The 13332-nt window shown below is 61.1% G+C and overlaps 2 protein-coding genes across 13 annotated transcripts in view; both read right to left on the bottom strand.

Moving 5' to 3' along the window:
- Nucleotides 1–274: 274 nt before the first annotated feature.
- LOC113615017 (death domain-containing membrane protein NRADD-like) lies at nucleotides 275–3313 on the bottom strand. 3 transcript variants are annotated; one of them, XM_027096964.1, is made up of 5 exons: nucleotides 2952–3116; nucleotides 1312–1501; nucleotides 1050–1192; nucleotides 892–947; nucleotides 275–849 (listed from the first exon to the last, which is right to left on the bottom strand). In XM_027096964.1, the coding sequence occupies exons 1-5, from the start codon at nucleotides 3085–3087 to the stop codon at nucleotides 586–588; spliced, it is 789 nt and encodes a 262-aa protein (XP_026952765.1). In that variant the 5' UTR covers nucleotides 3088–3116; the 3' UTR covers nucleotides 275–585. The 3 variants fall into 3 exon arrangements, with proteins under 3 accessions (XP_026952765.1, XP_026952764.1, XP_026952763.1); XM_027096963.1 differs by lacking the exon at nucleotides 1050–1192 and having other exon boundaries at nucleotides 2952–3313; XM_027096962.1 differs by having other exon boundaries at nucleotides 892–1192.
- Nucleotides 1697–13332, bottom strand: part of NBEAL2 (neurobeachin like 2) — a 32943-nt gene continuing 21307 nt past the window's right edge. For 8 of the 10 annotated variants that reach the window (XM_027096957.1, XM_027096953.1, XM_027096951.1 and 5 more), the window contains 27 exons: nucleotides 12516–12694; nucleotides 12262–12421; nucleotides 11884–12021; nucleotides 11435–11791; nucleotides 11198–11347; nucleotides 10890–11047; nucleotides 10623–10747; nucleotides 10404–10539; nucleotides 9769–9929; nucleotides 9354–9670; nucleotides 9158–9253; nucleotides 8726–8850; nucleotides 8501–8641; nucleotides 8203–8333; nucleotides 7977–8086; nucleotides 7770–7887; nucleotides 7565–7662; nucleotides 7378–7494; nucleotides 6664–6753; nucleotides 6468–6577; nucleotides 6127–6299; nucleotides 5919–6013; nucleotides 5545–5661; nucleotides 5290–5448; nucleotides 5065–5213; nucleotides 4585–4720; nucleotides 4015–4500 (listed from right to left, as the gene is read on the bottom strand). In XM_027096957.1, the coding sequence (XP_026952758.1) occupies nucleotides 4399–4500; nucleotides 4585–4720; nucleotides 5065–5213; nucleotides 5290–5448; nucleotides 5545–5661; nucleotides 5919–6013; nucleotides 6127–6299; nucleotides 6468–6577; nucleotides 6664–6753; nucleotides 7378–7494; nucleotides 7565–7662; nucleotides 7770–7887; nucleotides 7977–8086; nucleotides 8203–8333; nucleotides 8501–8641; nucleotides 8726–8850; nucleotides 9158–9253; nucleotides 9354–9670; nucleotides 9769–9929; nucleotides 10404–10539; nucleotides 10623–10747; nucleotides 10890–11047; nucleotides 11198–11347; nucleotides 11435–11791; nucleotides 11884–12021; nucleotides 12262–12421; nucleotides 12516–12694 (3948 nt within the window). In that variant the 3' untranslated portion in view covers nucleotides 4015–4398. Of the gene's footprint in view, nucleotides 3028–3297; nucleotides 4501–4584; nucleotides 4721–5064; nucleotides 5214–5289; nucleotides 5449–5544; nucleotides 5662–5918; nucleotides 6014–6126; nucleotides 6300–6467; nucleotides 6578–6663; nucleotides 6754–7377; nucleotides 7495–7564; nucleotides 7663–7769; nucleotides 7888–7976; nucleotides 8087–8202; nucleotides 8334–8500; nucleotides 8642–8725; nucleotides 8851–9157; nucleotides 9254–9353; nucleotides 9671–9768; nucleotides 9930–10403; nucleotides 10540–10622; nucleotides 10748–10889; nucleotides 11048–11197; nucleotides 11348–11434; nucleotides 11792–11883; nucleotides 12022–12261; nucleotides 12422–12515; nucleotides 12695–13332 lie in introns of those variants that run through there. The other 2 variants (XR_003430820.1, XM_027096959.1) reach the window with 2 other exon arrangements.

The following is a 13332-nucleotide window of genomic DNA, read 5'->3' as shown; positions in this document are numbered from 1 at the left end:
TTCTGAATGTGCCAGTCTATTTATTGTTCTCCAGCTAAGGAAGCTGAAGTTCAAAAAGGTAAAATGCTTCCTAACACAATTCAGCCAGTGAATGGCAGATGCAGGATGTGAACTACATACACTCTGCCCGCAGAGCTCACACATCTGCGGGAACACACTGCCTGCCAACTCAGGGGCTTTTCCCACCTTCTAGGGATCCCATCCTTTTTCTGGGCCTCTGCCACATAGCTATCCAACTGTCTCACAGGCCCACGGAACCAGACAGAGCCAGGCCAGTAGTCCAAAGTTGCCTTTAATATGGGATACAAAAGTAGAAAAAACAGTTGAGGCTAAGTAAGAGGGGGTGGAGTGGGGATCAGGAGAGCAGGACTGCTCCTCACTATCAACCCCTCCCCCCAATATCCTGGTCCCTGTCCTGAAGGAATGTAGGGCGAGGGGAGGTGAGTGGTGCCTGGATCTTCCGTGTCCCCCCAGAACAGCAGGCCGAGGTCACCAATGCCAGGAAGCCCGTGAAAGGGAAGGTGTATGAGCTGGGGGTGGTGGGAGCACCAGAGCAGGTTCCCTGAGAGGCCAGGCTGTGGAGCGTCACACCACGGAGCAGTCCTCAGCCAGTGGGCCCAGGGCCCAGACCACATCTTCACAGCCCAGGACAGCCAGCGCATCTGCTAGCACCCTGAGGGTGGCACCACTGCCTTCTTGGACAGCCCAGTACCTCAGCAGGGTGTAGGCTGGCACCTGGCTCTGAGCCATGGTCTCCACTGCCTCAGCCTGGTAGCCCAGGTGGCCCGCCAGGCCCCGCCAGCCTTTGTCAGGTTCACCCGACGCCTCCAGGAGCTGTTCCACTTCCTCCTACTGCTGCCGAGGGAGCTCCAGGAGCTGTTCCACTTCCTCCTGCTGCTGCCAAGGGAGATGGAGGTAAAGCCGGCAGCCAAGTTCAGGATGTAGCCCTGGGATGGGAGACATGAGGGACACATGAGGGTTAGGCAGGCTTTGTGGTGGGGCAGAGCTAGGTAGGTGTGAAGGACTACAGTTTGGGGAAAGGGGCTCACCCTGGCTGGGGACACAGGGCTCCAGGCTGCTAGGAGAGTCCCAGAAGACACTGCTCTCCCCAAGCATCTGGTCCCTGTTGAAGGCCCCCAGCTCTGCAGTCCGAGCTTTGGCCAGCTGCTGTCTTTGTTTATGTGAGCACCAGCTGTGGGGAGCAGGGGGAACCTGCCAACCTGCTCCAGCCTTCACTGAGACAGACAGGGAGCTGGTTGGGAGCCCAGATGGGGAGGGAGGTTACCAGAGGGCGATGCCCAGACCACCTACCACTTGAAGGCCACGTAGGCAAGCAGACTGAGGGCCACAGAGGCCAGGAGGGCACAGTAGACAGGGATATTGCTGCCTGAGGCCCCTGGAGGCTCAGGGGGGAATGAGCAGGAGGTACCGGGGGCCAGGGCTCCCCCTGCCCCTGCCCACACCCCTTCCCTGTCCCTGTCCTGCTCCCTCTGGGACTTATCTGTGGAGGAAAGGACAGACAAGGTCAGGGGCAAGGAGGCAGCAGACGTAGACTTTGCTGCTAGAAAGACTGGAAATCATAGTCCCTACTGTGTAGAGTCAAAAGTTCATACCGTGGCGTCAAAAGCTGACTGGTTCGTTCCCCACCCTCATCTCCCACAGCCTCCCCTTGGCTCGCCACGCTTGGACACCTAGCCCTTCCCAGATGTACCTTCTCCGGGCTTCCAGACGTCTGCTCTTGCTAGTCTACCTTTGCCATCTGACAAACTGGCAGGAAATCTACTCTGGGAAGTCTTTCCTGATCTCTCCCAGGCTCCCTTTTCTGGCTCCTGGTGCATCTCCTCTGCCTACTATGGCACTAAACTGTGTCCTCTCTCCCCCACCAACTCTGGACTGTGAGAGCACACTGATTCATTTTGGTCCCTGTGGGAGCCTCTTTGCAGAGGAGACCTTGTAGATTTTTGCAAAATAAAACTGATCCGAAAGGCAAGTAAATGCTGCTGCTAACTTCTGCCTGCAGGCCAGTTGTCCCCACAATCCAGTGCAGGCAGGGCACAAGAAACAGGGACTCCAAAGCCTGTGACTGGACTTGTGTATGGCCTGCAAGGCCAGGGGCCCATGGGTACCTGTCATCCTACCCTCTCAGTGCCCAAAATCTGGATCAAGAAGTACTTAACCCACATGCACCGTGCCTTCCCTGTGGCTGGAGTTGTGAAGCATGGTTCTGCCAGCTAGCAGTGCTCCCAGTGGCTGCATCTTAGAGAAGGGGTTGGAATGTCATGGGCAGCACTCAGAAAAAGGAGCTGGGAGACTTTTCTGAGTCCAGAAGGGGCTGTGTATAGGGACATGGGGGAAATCCCTCAAGCCTGAAGTCAGGAGTCCCTCGGGGTAGTCTGTCCCACTTTCCTGGCTCACTTCATCCTGATTCATTCCAGGACTGGGTACCTACCCCCCAATCTCCCCAGTCACCAATCTGGACCAGTTTCCTCCAGTGTCAAATGGGGTGGAAGTGATATTGCTGGCCCCAGCTGGCCAAAGCTGGAGGAGACCATATTGCAGCTCTGGATGGAAAAGGGCACACTGGAAACCACCCTGTCTCAAAGACCATGGCAAACCCCTGGTCTGAGTCCAGGGATAGCACAGGGAGACTCCCATCCCCATCTAAGCCAGAGCCAGGTAGAGACTTACTAGCTGGTAGGAGGCTTTCCAGAGTTGTCAGCAACAGCATAGTCCCTGGAGTGACTAAGCTCCCCCTCCTGCCTCTAGGGTCAGTGTCCAGCCCTCACCTCCTGCTCAGGGGCTGGACAGGAGGGTTCCTTGGTGGGTTCAGCAAGGGCAGATGGCATGTGGGCCCAGAGGCTCCCCCTGGTCCTTTCTCATCTGGGAATTTGGAGAGGGCCTGGAGGCCAGAAACCTGAAGAACACTCAATCCAGGACCCATCTGTACTTACAAGGCTGATCCTGCTGAGACCCACCTCCTGAGGCCTGGGGAAGAGACCCTGGTCTGGGCAGAGGAGGGGACTTTGCCTGGAAAAGGGATAGAGATGAGACCTGGGGGAAGGTCCTCCAATTCCCCCACATCCACATCCGACCTGGTCCAACCCAGGCTCTCCAAACTCACTTCCCCCCACATCCACATCCGACCTGGTCCAACCCAGGCACTCCAAACTCACTTCCCTCCACAAGGCCAGAGGCCCATGTGTATGGTAAAGCACACAGTCGGCAAGTGGGCCTGGCACTGAGGCTGTGGTGACCCTTGCCACCTGAAGGATGTGTATGTACATTTGTGTCACTTACCACATAAGGGGCCCTTTCTGGATCCGGGTTGGCGGGTGAGCTTGTGACTAACGGTCGCAGAGACAGCCAAGCCTTGTGCCCGACCCACCCCGAGCTGTGGGACTGGAGCCTCTACCAACTCCCACACACACCCATCTCGAGGCCCACAGAATATGCACACACGCACACACTACCCCGACTTCCCACAGGCAATCCAACCGCACAGGATTTCGGGTCTGGAAATGGGGGGCAGAGAGGCAGCCTTGGCTCCCTCCGTCCAGAAAGACCCGAAGCTCTGTCCCCAACCCGCTCCTGACCTGTGGGGGCCGACCCTCCGCGGGTCCCAGGATCTGCTCAGCCGGGCGGGACGGGGCCTCCGGGCCTTGGGCCGGCCGGTAAGACAGAGTGGAGTCCCTGGGGATACCAGGTTCTTACCCGCCCGAGACTAAAGCGGCGGCGCAGACAGGAGGAGGACTGGACACCGAGTGGGCGGGGCCGCCCACGGTCTTGCCCCGCCCGGCCCCGGAACGCACACAGGCCTGGAGGTGAGCCCGGAGGGGGACTGAGCGTGCAGCTGCCGGAGAAACTGCAGCCGGGGCCCCTAGGGACTAGGGCGGTGTGGTTGGGGAGGGGACGGGTCGCCGCAGGTGCTCATGGACCAGGAGGACGCTAGGCCGGGGCTGTGGCCAGGGCGGGTTGAGACGCCGCGCGTGCACATATGCTTGGAGGCGGAACAGCTACAAAACTAGTCCAGGTTTATTGCGGAGATGCGAGAGCGGGGGACCGCCCTTAGGATTAAGGCCACGGCCCGGCCCCTGTACTCTGCCGGGACGGGGCTTGGGAACCTGGGCTCCCCACCCCAGGCTGTGCAAAAAGTGCTGTGCGGCTGCTGAGGCCAGCGCTGGGACTCCGGGAGGCCCCTCTGCCGGCGAGGGGCGGGACTTCCAGGAGTGATATCGCCCACCAATCCCTGAGCTGGGCAGAGGTGGGGCCCCGCCCACCCCCTGCCAGAGTGTGGGCTGGATGTCACCCTCTCCTTGGACTCCTGGGCGGGGCCCTCCCAGGGCGAAGCCCGCTGGGGGCGGAGCTGCGCGGCGGGGCAGGGCAGGGCAGGGCAGGCTGTCAGCGCGCCTCTCCAGGGTTGTACTCTGTCTCCCCAGAGGACACCTGGGAGATGCGCCGGGAGGATCGCCACAGCTTCCGCGCTAACTGGCTGCTGCGCACCTGGCAGGAGCAGGAGCAGGCTGGGGTCAGCCAGGACCGTCGCTTCCCCATCCCGTTCGAGGCCCTCCCGGCCCTCATCCTCACCTCAGAGGGCTGCCCTGCGCCCACCACGATAAGCTTGCCGTCTTCCAAGCCCACGAGCACGTGGCTGCGCTCCTTGGTCACAGCCACACTGCGGATGGGCACCTTCATGGGCAGGGGAGGCGCGGCCGGCAGCAGTCTGGAGGGAGGGAGGGGGGATATATATATACGAACTCGCAACTACAAGGAAGCTTTGATCCAGCAGATAGATGTCTCTCCATTCTCCCATCTACCTCCCAGTCCTCATTTGAAGGATGACTCGATTAAAATCCTGACACAGAAAGGGACCTCCCACAAGTGTGTGGCTAAAGGAGGCCCAGGGCAAGAGCACCCCATTGGGGGATGGGAGGACAGGTGACAGGCCTTGAAGAATGTGTCCACAGACATGTAAAGGGGATGTGGGTCCACGGGGGCACCTCCTAGTGTCCTCTGCCAATGACCACCACCCTGAAGTATCACAAACCCATAAACAGTGGGGCTCACTTGTTCAAATGGAGGATGTGCAGGGCACACTGGGCTGTGCCCAGCAGAACAAAGTCCTCCGTCACCGCGAGGGCTGTGGGCTGCTCTACCAAGGGCAGTGAAGCCCGCAACCTCCCGTTCACCGAGTACAGGTGCAAGGAGTAGGTGACCTGGAGGAAGCAGGAGGTGTCAGCAAGGACAGAATCCCAACCACCCCTATCTTGGCTGGGCGCCCCTTTCCCGTACCTGGGCCCCCGGCCGCTCCCGCGCTGAGCTCTGCACCAGGATCTGGCCCTCAGACCCCAGCGCCAGGTAGGACACAGGTCCAGGCAACGTGGCTTCTGGGTGCCTTAGTGCGGCCACAAACTGGCCACGGCGTACAGTGTGGATGATCACAGTTCCATCCTGCAGGAAGGCAGCTTAGGGTGCTAGGCAGGGGTGTGTGAGCTCCAGGGGCAGTGCCCAGCAAACAGCCTCCCCTGGACACAGGCATACACACACCTCGGATCCAGACACCGCCATGTCAAGTTCAGTGCTGATGGCCACACAGCTCACTGCAGCCTCATGCCCGTATAGGACCTGCACAGGCTTTGATGCCAGCCCCACCGAGAGACCACCCTGTGGGGAACACCAGAGCTGGCTCAGGACTGGGGCCTCCCACTACCTTGGCCCCTGAGTGAGTGAGAAGGCTAAAGCTCAGAAAACTGAAGGTCTTGTCCAAAGCTGGAGAGCTGGAGGGCTGTGGAGCCCCAGACTTGCTCATGGTAGCAGAGGGAAGGAGAAGAGAACAGGGTAGGACTGGAGAGGCCCACTGAGGGGCAGACGGACTGCAGATCTGGACTATGGGGGCCCCGGAGGGCTGCCACCCAGCATACCTGCTGCAGGAGCCGCCACACCATGCATGTGGTGTCCCGGGAGCCTGAGATGAGGTAGATGCCACAGGTGTCCAGTGAAAGGCAGGTTACTACATCTGAATGGAGAGGGGAGGGGAGGGTACCAGCAGAACAAAGTGGTTACCCCCTCCCTGGCCAGCCTTGGAACCCTACTCCCACCTGCACACCCCGAGTCCAAGACTGCACATACCGAGGTGGCAGCTGAGCTGCTTCAACAGCTTGCCCCGGGGTAGTGACGTCACCCGCAGGCTGCCATCCCAATGGCCGCCACTGAACACCAGCTTTCCGTCTGGGGCTGCTGCCAGGGCCTGCCCACTCACACCACCACCTGGCACCCAAGGGCCACTCAGCAGTCGCTGCATCCTGACCCAGTGAGGAGGACCACAGGTGAGGTCAGGCCACAAAGGAGAACCCAGGCCCTCAGAAATCTTGGCCAGAGCCTGCAGCTGGCCTGCATTCTGTTTGGGTGGGGAGATGACTTGGGGTGCAGGGTATTTAGAGCCCACCCCTGCCCACAGCCCTCTGTCTTACTTGGGGTTGCCCACGGTGGGGTCTTTGCTGAAGCTGAAGTAATTGCTTATATTACGGTCATAGGGCAACCAGCTGTGGGTGCCCAGTAGCCCATTGGCACTCACAGTCACCTGCGGGCAAGAGGGGACAGAGGTGGGTTTGGGGCAGAGTCAGAAAGGGGTTGGAGCTGAGATGGGGCCCGGCCCAGTGCACTTACCAAAAGGTCTGCAGAGCCCTGGGTAATGAAGGAATGGGGCTGCCGGTGGGGAACCAGGGCCAGCACTAGGGGCACGCCATCACTGATGACCTGCAGGGAGCGGAGCAAGGCTAGCTGTGCCTGAGCAGCCAGCTAGGGCTCTCACTACACTACCGGCTCCCTGGAACACGACTCAGTCCCTGGCCCTCAGCCCCCAGGGGTCACAGGCTAGGCATCATACAGACAGAGGTCTCTCAGAGGAATAGGCATCAGAGACCAGTGTGCCTTCAGGGCGTCTCAGAAAGTGGGTGAGAAACCAGATGGACAAGGAAGATCCTTCCAGGGTGTCAAGCTTGGTTTCAGCTGTGGTCATCCCAACCCATTACTCCACGGCTCTGAGCCTGCTAGCAGGAGGAGAGAAGAGCCTAAACACGTCAGACTTGGGGGCATTCTGGGATGCAGACAGGAAGGTGAGGTAGAGTATCTAAGGCCGGACTCCCTCCTTCTGGTCACCCTAAGGATGGTCAGGTGAGTCAACACCTTGTCCTGACTCTTCCTCACGAAGAAGGCATCCCACCCGCACTCCCATCTCCTCTGATGTTTACCTCTTTTTCTAAGATGTCTTAGCATCAGTCACCTTGATTTAGGTTTTCCATCTGCCCCAAGAGGCTGGTAAGGACAGTGGGATTCAACGAATTTCACAAAGTAAGAAGTCGAGACCCTGCCTCCTCTCACCTCTGCGAAGAAGGCCTTGAGCTGGTCCAGGTGCTGGAACATGCTAGGTGAGTTAGTATCCAGACGTGCAAGGCGTTGGGCTGCTTCCTCAGCTGAAAGCCGAGCTGGATGTGGCTCCTGTGGGCAAGTGGCCGATCAGCACCGTGGCCAGGGCATCCCTGACCACTGTCTTCCAAGCTGGCCTTACCTTCAGCAGCTGACAGGGTGTCTGCCCGAAGTTGCTGATAATGCCCTCCAGAGCCTTCCGTTCCCGCTCATCTGCCACTTGGTCCAGGTCCACGGCCCCTGAGCATCAGACAGGAAGGGCAGGGCAGTCAGGACTCCCTCTGTGCCCACCGCATTCACCCCTCCTCTGTGCCCCAGCTCCCACTTGAGTCAAGGACACTGCTCACCCTCATAGGTGCAGTAATAGAAGACGTTGAGGGCCTCCTCTGCAGCTGGCCCCCGCTGCTTGTAGCCAAAGATGAGGTCGATCCACTCGTGGAGGTGGGCGGACACATATTCTGACTCCTGGGGGCGGGGAGGAGGCAGTCAGTCCAGGAACGGCTGACTCCCCCACCAACCCCGGCTGCCCGCCTGTCTGCGTGTGCTCATCTCACCAGAGCCCGGCGGTGCTGCTGGATGAAGTCCTCAGGAGAGCTGGCCCACGGGGGCAGCACCACGTCGCCTACCTTCTCGTTGGTCAGCTGCAGGCAGCCCAGGTCAAAGCCTGGCACAGAAGACTGGGTCAGCTGTCTCTCTACGCCACCTTCACCTGCTCCCTGGCCACCGCCCCCAACCCGAGCTCTCCATCCCCACACCTCCTGCCCCAACGCCAGCTCCTACCGTTCTGGTTCTCCAGGAAATCAGGGAAGTAGAAGAACTCTGGGATGAGCTCCTTCACATCGGCTGGGCTCTCCAGGCGGGCCTGCCAGGCTGCTGCCACCGAGTGGAACTGCCGGTCAGAGCAGTCAAAGCTAGGGAGGGGCACGGGCCAAAGTGAGGTGGAGAGAAGGGAGACAGTGGGGGAGAAGGTGTGGCCGCAGGAAAGCCGAGAGCCAGAGGGTCCAGGGTGCCTGGAAGACCTGCCTCTTCCCTTCATCCACCCTGCCCTGCCCTGCACCATCTGCCTGCCCCTCCGCACCGGCCACTCTGCAGCTGGACGTGCAGGGAGGTGAAGGGTTCCACGCGGATGAGGTAGTGCATCACACCTGCTGCGTTGGAATAGTGGGTGCCATAGTGGAATCTGTCAATGGTGCCCGCTGGGTCCTCGAAGCTCTCGTACCTAGAGCAACAGTTGGGGGGAGTCAGCAGAAGCCCTCCTCTTGTCCATCCCAACCCCCAAGCCCAGCCTCACTCAGGCACTCACTTCTCTCTCACAAGCTGGGCATGCTTGGGATTCACCACACCGATGGGCTTGGACAGGTCCCGGAAGACGACTGGGTTGCTGAGGTCCAACGTTGGGGACACATAGTCCTGTAGGACCCAGGGGAACTGGCCGCCCACCCGGGCAGGAGCTGCATGAGGGTCCTGATGGCCTACCTGCCCTGCCCTCACCCTCACCCTCAAGAAGACGGGCGGAGCCCACAGGTGGGGATGCACCACGTGGAGGGGCTGCAGGGGAGCAGGAGGGACTGTCTGGGACAGGACTCCCTTCGGGGAGAACAGAGGCCAGGCCTCAGACAGCACCCGCCCAGGACCAAGCTCAGGGCTCGGTCCTGACCAAGCAGCAGTACCCACACTTGGGTGAACCAGGGCTGGCAGACCAGAGGAGTGGGGGAGGTGGGGAGCAGGCCCTCACCACAGGGTACTGAGACAAGTCATTGTAGGTCCGCCCCGCAATGGTGTTGAGTTGCATCAGGTACTCGAAGTTGGAGATCTCACGCTGTACCCATTTCTGGGGGGCAGGGGCAAGAGGTGAGCCAGCTGGGCTGCCAGCCCTCTTCCCAACCGCCGGGCCCTGACCTCACCCGATCCTCACACTCCAGGGCTCTCACCTGGGTAAGGCCTGAGGCGCGCAGCATCTCCTGGGGGGAGCGGCTGCTCAGGTAGCCTTGGGTGGGGGGTCGCAGGCGCAGGAGCCACGAGTACACCTGGTTCCGCACCTGGGTGTGGGGTGGGATGGGGCAGGGTTGGGGCCTGGGGGCCTGGCATGGAGATGAGGCCGTGGCCCCACCCATCTTGCAGGGGAAGTTGAGGAAGTAGTTGGCCTGATCAATGAAGAAGAGCTCAAGCGCCGAACGGCGCAGGTTGAAACGCCGCAGGTGGACCTCGCGGAGCTGGGCCAGTGGGCGCCGGAAGTCATGGCCGATGCCTGTGGGGACGGACAGCGAGTGCAGAAGTCACTCGCCCCGGCCCCACCGTACCCCAGCCATCCCTGCCGTCCCTCCGTCCCGTTCCATCAGAACACACCCTCCTCGGTTTCCACACGCTCAGCGCTGCCGTCGTAGAAATACACGTGCTGGGTAGTGACCTCCAGCAGCCCTGGGACCACAGCCACCACTGTGACCAGCTGGCACTCAGCTGACAGCACCAGCTTCTCATGCTGCTCGTCCAGCTCTGCGGCCTCCAACCTGGGGGCCGGCACCCACTTTAGGCTCCAGACTCTGGGGTCCCCTTTCTGACAAGCCCACGGACCACGCTCTCAGAGCACCACCAAGTCATGAGGTGCACAGCTCATGACTCCCAGAGGAGGAGGAGCTGCCCAGGGTCCAGACTGACCACAGTCCCCGCCCCGAAACCTGGGCCTCTGAATGTCTTGCCAGGACACCAACCCCCATCCCCGGCTTCCCTCACTCAGCCCCTGCCTGCTCCCAGGGCCCCCATCCTAGTCTGGTCTGTGTTTCTCAGTCCTGCTCTGGGATGCCGAGCCATGAAAGAGCAACTATCCATTCTGTTATAGCTGTGCCCAATACTCCCACCTGATTTTGGACCATCCCTTTCAGCGAGAGGGGAAACAGACTCCGGAGTCAATTCCACCACCGGCCAGCACACACTGGAGCAGACCCGTTGCCCCCATCAATCAGCTCTTTCCCAGCCCCACTCACGCGGTCTCCAGCGCAGCCAGCTCATCCTCACCCAGCTGGTCTTCCTGCAGCTCCTCGGGTAGGCTGCTGACTTTGGCCTCTTTGGTCACTGCTAGAGGCAGGGAGGCCTCCTCTGCGGGTGTCAGGGGGGCCTCACCTGCAATGGGCCCAAGGGTGCTCAGCCAGAGACAAGACAGGGCGTACGAGGTTGGGTGGACCCAGCTCAGCACACCCTCTCACCCAGGTTGTCGCGTAGGGCACTGGCTTCCAGGTGAGGGTTGAAGTGATGGTTGGGCACCAGCTTCAGACGCATGCGCGAGTATGTCTCGGCACTGGAGAGCTTCCAGCGGGGGGTGGGCGGGTCCCTACAGATACGTCCCCAGTGATGGTCACGGGCAGAAGGCTATAGACCTCTGGGTTCCTCCCAGGTTCCTCCCCAAAGGTACCCTCCCGGCTCCTCCCTCCCAAGTCCCACCCCACCCGGACTCCACCCAGAACCCCGCCCACCTCAGGGCCCAGGCCCCACAGGGGCTAGAGAGCTGACGCCACAGCGCCCCCCAGTGCAGCAGGGCGGTCGAATGCTGCGCTGCCTGCTGCTTCAGGGCCGCTGTGTACCGCAGCCCCTCCAAGCGTGCCCGCCGCTGTGCAGGTTCCAGCACCAGCTCCTGAGGAGTGGGGGGGTGGGTAGGGTGGAGGAACGGGTGAGTCCCGCTGGCTGCTTCATGTGCTGTCCCTGTTTCTCCACTCCGTCCCATCAGCCGTCCTCTGGGCCCACGTGTGGAGCAGCTCCCCGCCCCCCGCCTCGGGTCGCACACCTGGAAGGCCCGACGACCGCGTGCCCGCTCCCGCTGGCGCCGCTGCCCACTGCTCATGAGCATGTCGTAGCAGGCATTCCAGAAGCCTGACATGAGGTCGTGGCTCTTAGCGTAGGTGTCCATTTCGAACTGCGACATGGTGGGCTGCACCTGGAGGATGGGACAGGGACAGGAGACCGGTGCTCGATGTGGGTCCCCAGCTCGCACTTCTCTGCCCGTGCCCCCAGCTCCAGGCACCTGCTTGTCGATGAAGTGACGCCATTCGGGGGTGGCACAAAAGGCCTGGAAGTCCTCGAAGAAGGTGGGGCTGCCGTTGGTGGGAGGCAGGGAAGGCAGCCCCCACTGCAGCCCCAGGGGCCCGTAGGCACGGTTCAGCAGTGTGCGCACCAGCGGTACCAGCCATGAGCAGCGCTCTGCAGCAGCGGCTGCAGCTGGGGGCTCCCCGTCCCCGGTGGGGGTCTCTGAGGCTGGGGTGTTCAGCGCCCGTGCCAGCGCCGCCTCCAGCTTGGAGAGCACATAACAAGCCTCCTCCCGGCGCATGGGCACTGCAGTCTGCAGCAGTGCGTGCAGCTTTACATAGGCCTGGGCGTGCAGCTGTGGACCGAAGGGGTGGAGGTGTCACCAGCTACTCCCGGAGTTCCCTATACCCACCACACACCCTCCCCTCACACCCACCCTGTGCTCACCTGTGGGTCCTCCAGCAGAATGTAGCCAAGCACGAGGCGCAGGCCAATCTGTGCCATCTCTCGGAGATCTGCTGTGCCATCGGCCAGGTGCAGCCAGGCCCCCAGGCGATCAAGCAGGCTGCACACACCTTCAAAGAGCTGCCACACACCATATATCCCAGGCGGCCATCACCAGAGGAGGCCAACAGCCCATGGGGCAAGAGCAAGGTGAGGTTTGGGCTGGAGGCCAGGGAGGGTTTGTACATACAGATAAACCTACGCTCACAGATACCGGAGCTGATGAACCCATGACGGCACACGTGTACTCATCCACCTCCCAGACCAGATGCCCTCAGGTGCACGAGAACATTGAGCACGTGCCCCTCTGAGCTATCATACCTTCTCACTCCACAGCTCCTGGTTACCGTGGCCCTCGGCACACAGGAAGTCCTGCAGCAGGCGCAGCAGCCAGAGCGCCTGCTGGGTGAGGCTGGCTAGGACCCCAAGGGGGGCCTCTTTGATGTCGGTCAGGGCTGACTCCAGCATCATCTCCAGGAGGCTGGAGAGGGGCGAGGGACTCAGGTGTCTACCTGACCGCCTTCTTGGCCCCAGGTTTCCCCGAGGCTCTTCCCCCTCCTGAGTCACCCCCTCACCTGCGCTTGATGCAGTCTGGTGGGCGCACAAGCGTGGCCGAGGCCCCCAGCTGGGTGAGCACGGAGAAGACCTGGCCGCGCTCCCGCCAGGCAGCCTCGTCACTGCCATCCACTCCCCGCCAAGTCACCGAGAACAGCACGTTGGTGAGCAGGTTACAAAGCTCCTCCTCACAGGTTTGCTGCGGACACAGGGGGTGTGTGGGGTGCAGGCTGGGGAGGGAGGCAATCACTGCCCCACTACCATCCCTGTTCAGCACGTCCGCCCACCCACTAGTAGGGACAGCAGGAAGCCGAGCCTTTGGCCAACAGCCGAGCCAGTCTGGTGCTAAAGGCCTAAACAGATGGTGTGGGCCTCAGCCACTGCCCGAGTTCCAGGGAGGATCCTGGGATTCCAGGACTCCTAAGAGGAGATGAGGTAGTTCACACGGTTACCTCACAGTCCTCACAGGCCTCAAGGACTGTCCTAGAATTCTCTGGAAGAATGCCATGGAATAAGCAGACGCCCATCCCCGGATCCAGAAGCACAGGCAGGACCCTTACAGCAATACTGCCCACGGGCCCTGTGAAGTCCCTGCCTCACAGGCTCTCTAGGGCCTTCTGAAGCCTGGTTAGTGCCCCCAACTCTGTCTCAGCATGACTTGCCCTGTTCCAGAATACTCCCCACCCCCCAGGGAACACTGCAGATAAAAGCTACGAGGCGGCAGCGCCAGACCCGAATAGCAGTTGTAGCCCTGATGTCAAATAGGGCAACACCTGTGGAAAAGCTACGCTGCCTGCCCCGTGTCCCAGAGGTGCCCTCCCTTGGTGCCGCACGGTG

Source organism: Aethalodelphis obliquidens, unplaced genomic scaffold (assembly GCF_003676395.1).
Source record: "Aethalodelphis obliquidens isolate GAN/ISIS:26980383/991018 unplaced genomic scaffold, ASM367639v1 scaffold111, whole genome shotgun sequence".
In the NCBI taxonomy this organism is placed as follows: domain Eukaryota; kingdom Metazoa; phylum Chordata; class Mammalia; order Artiodactyla; family Delphinidae; genus Aethalodelphis; species Aethalodelphis obliquidens.
Note: the sequence above shows the minus strand (reverse complement) of the source record. Positions and strands in the feature narration are given on the sequence as shown.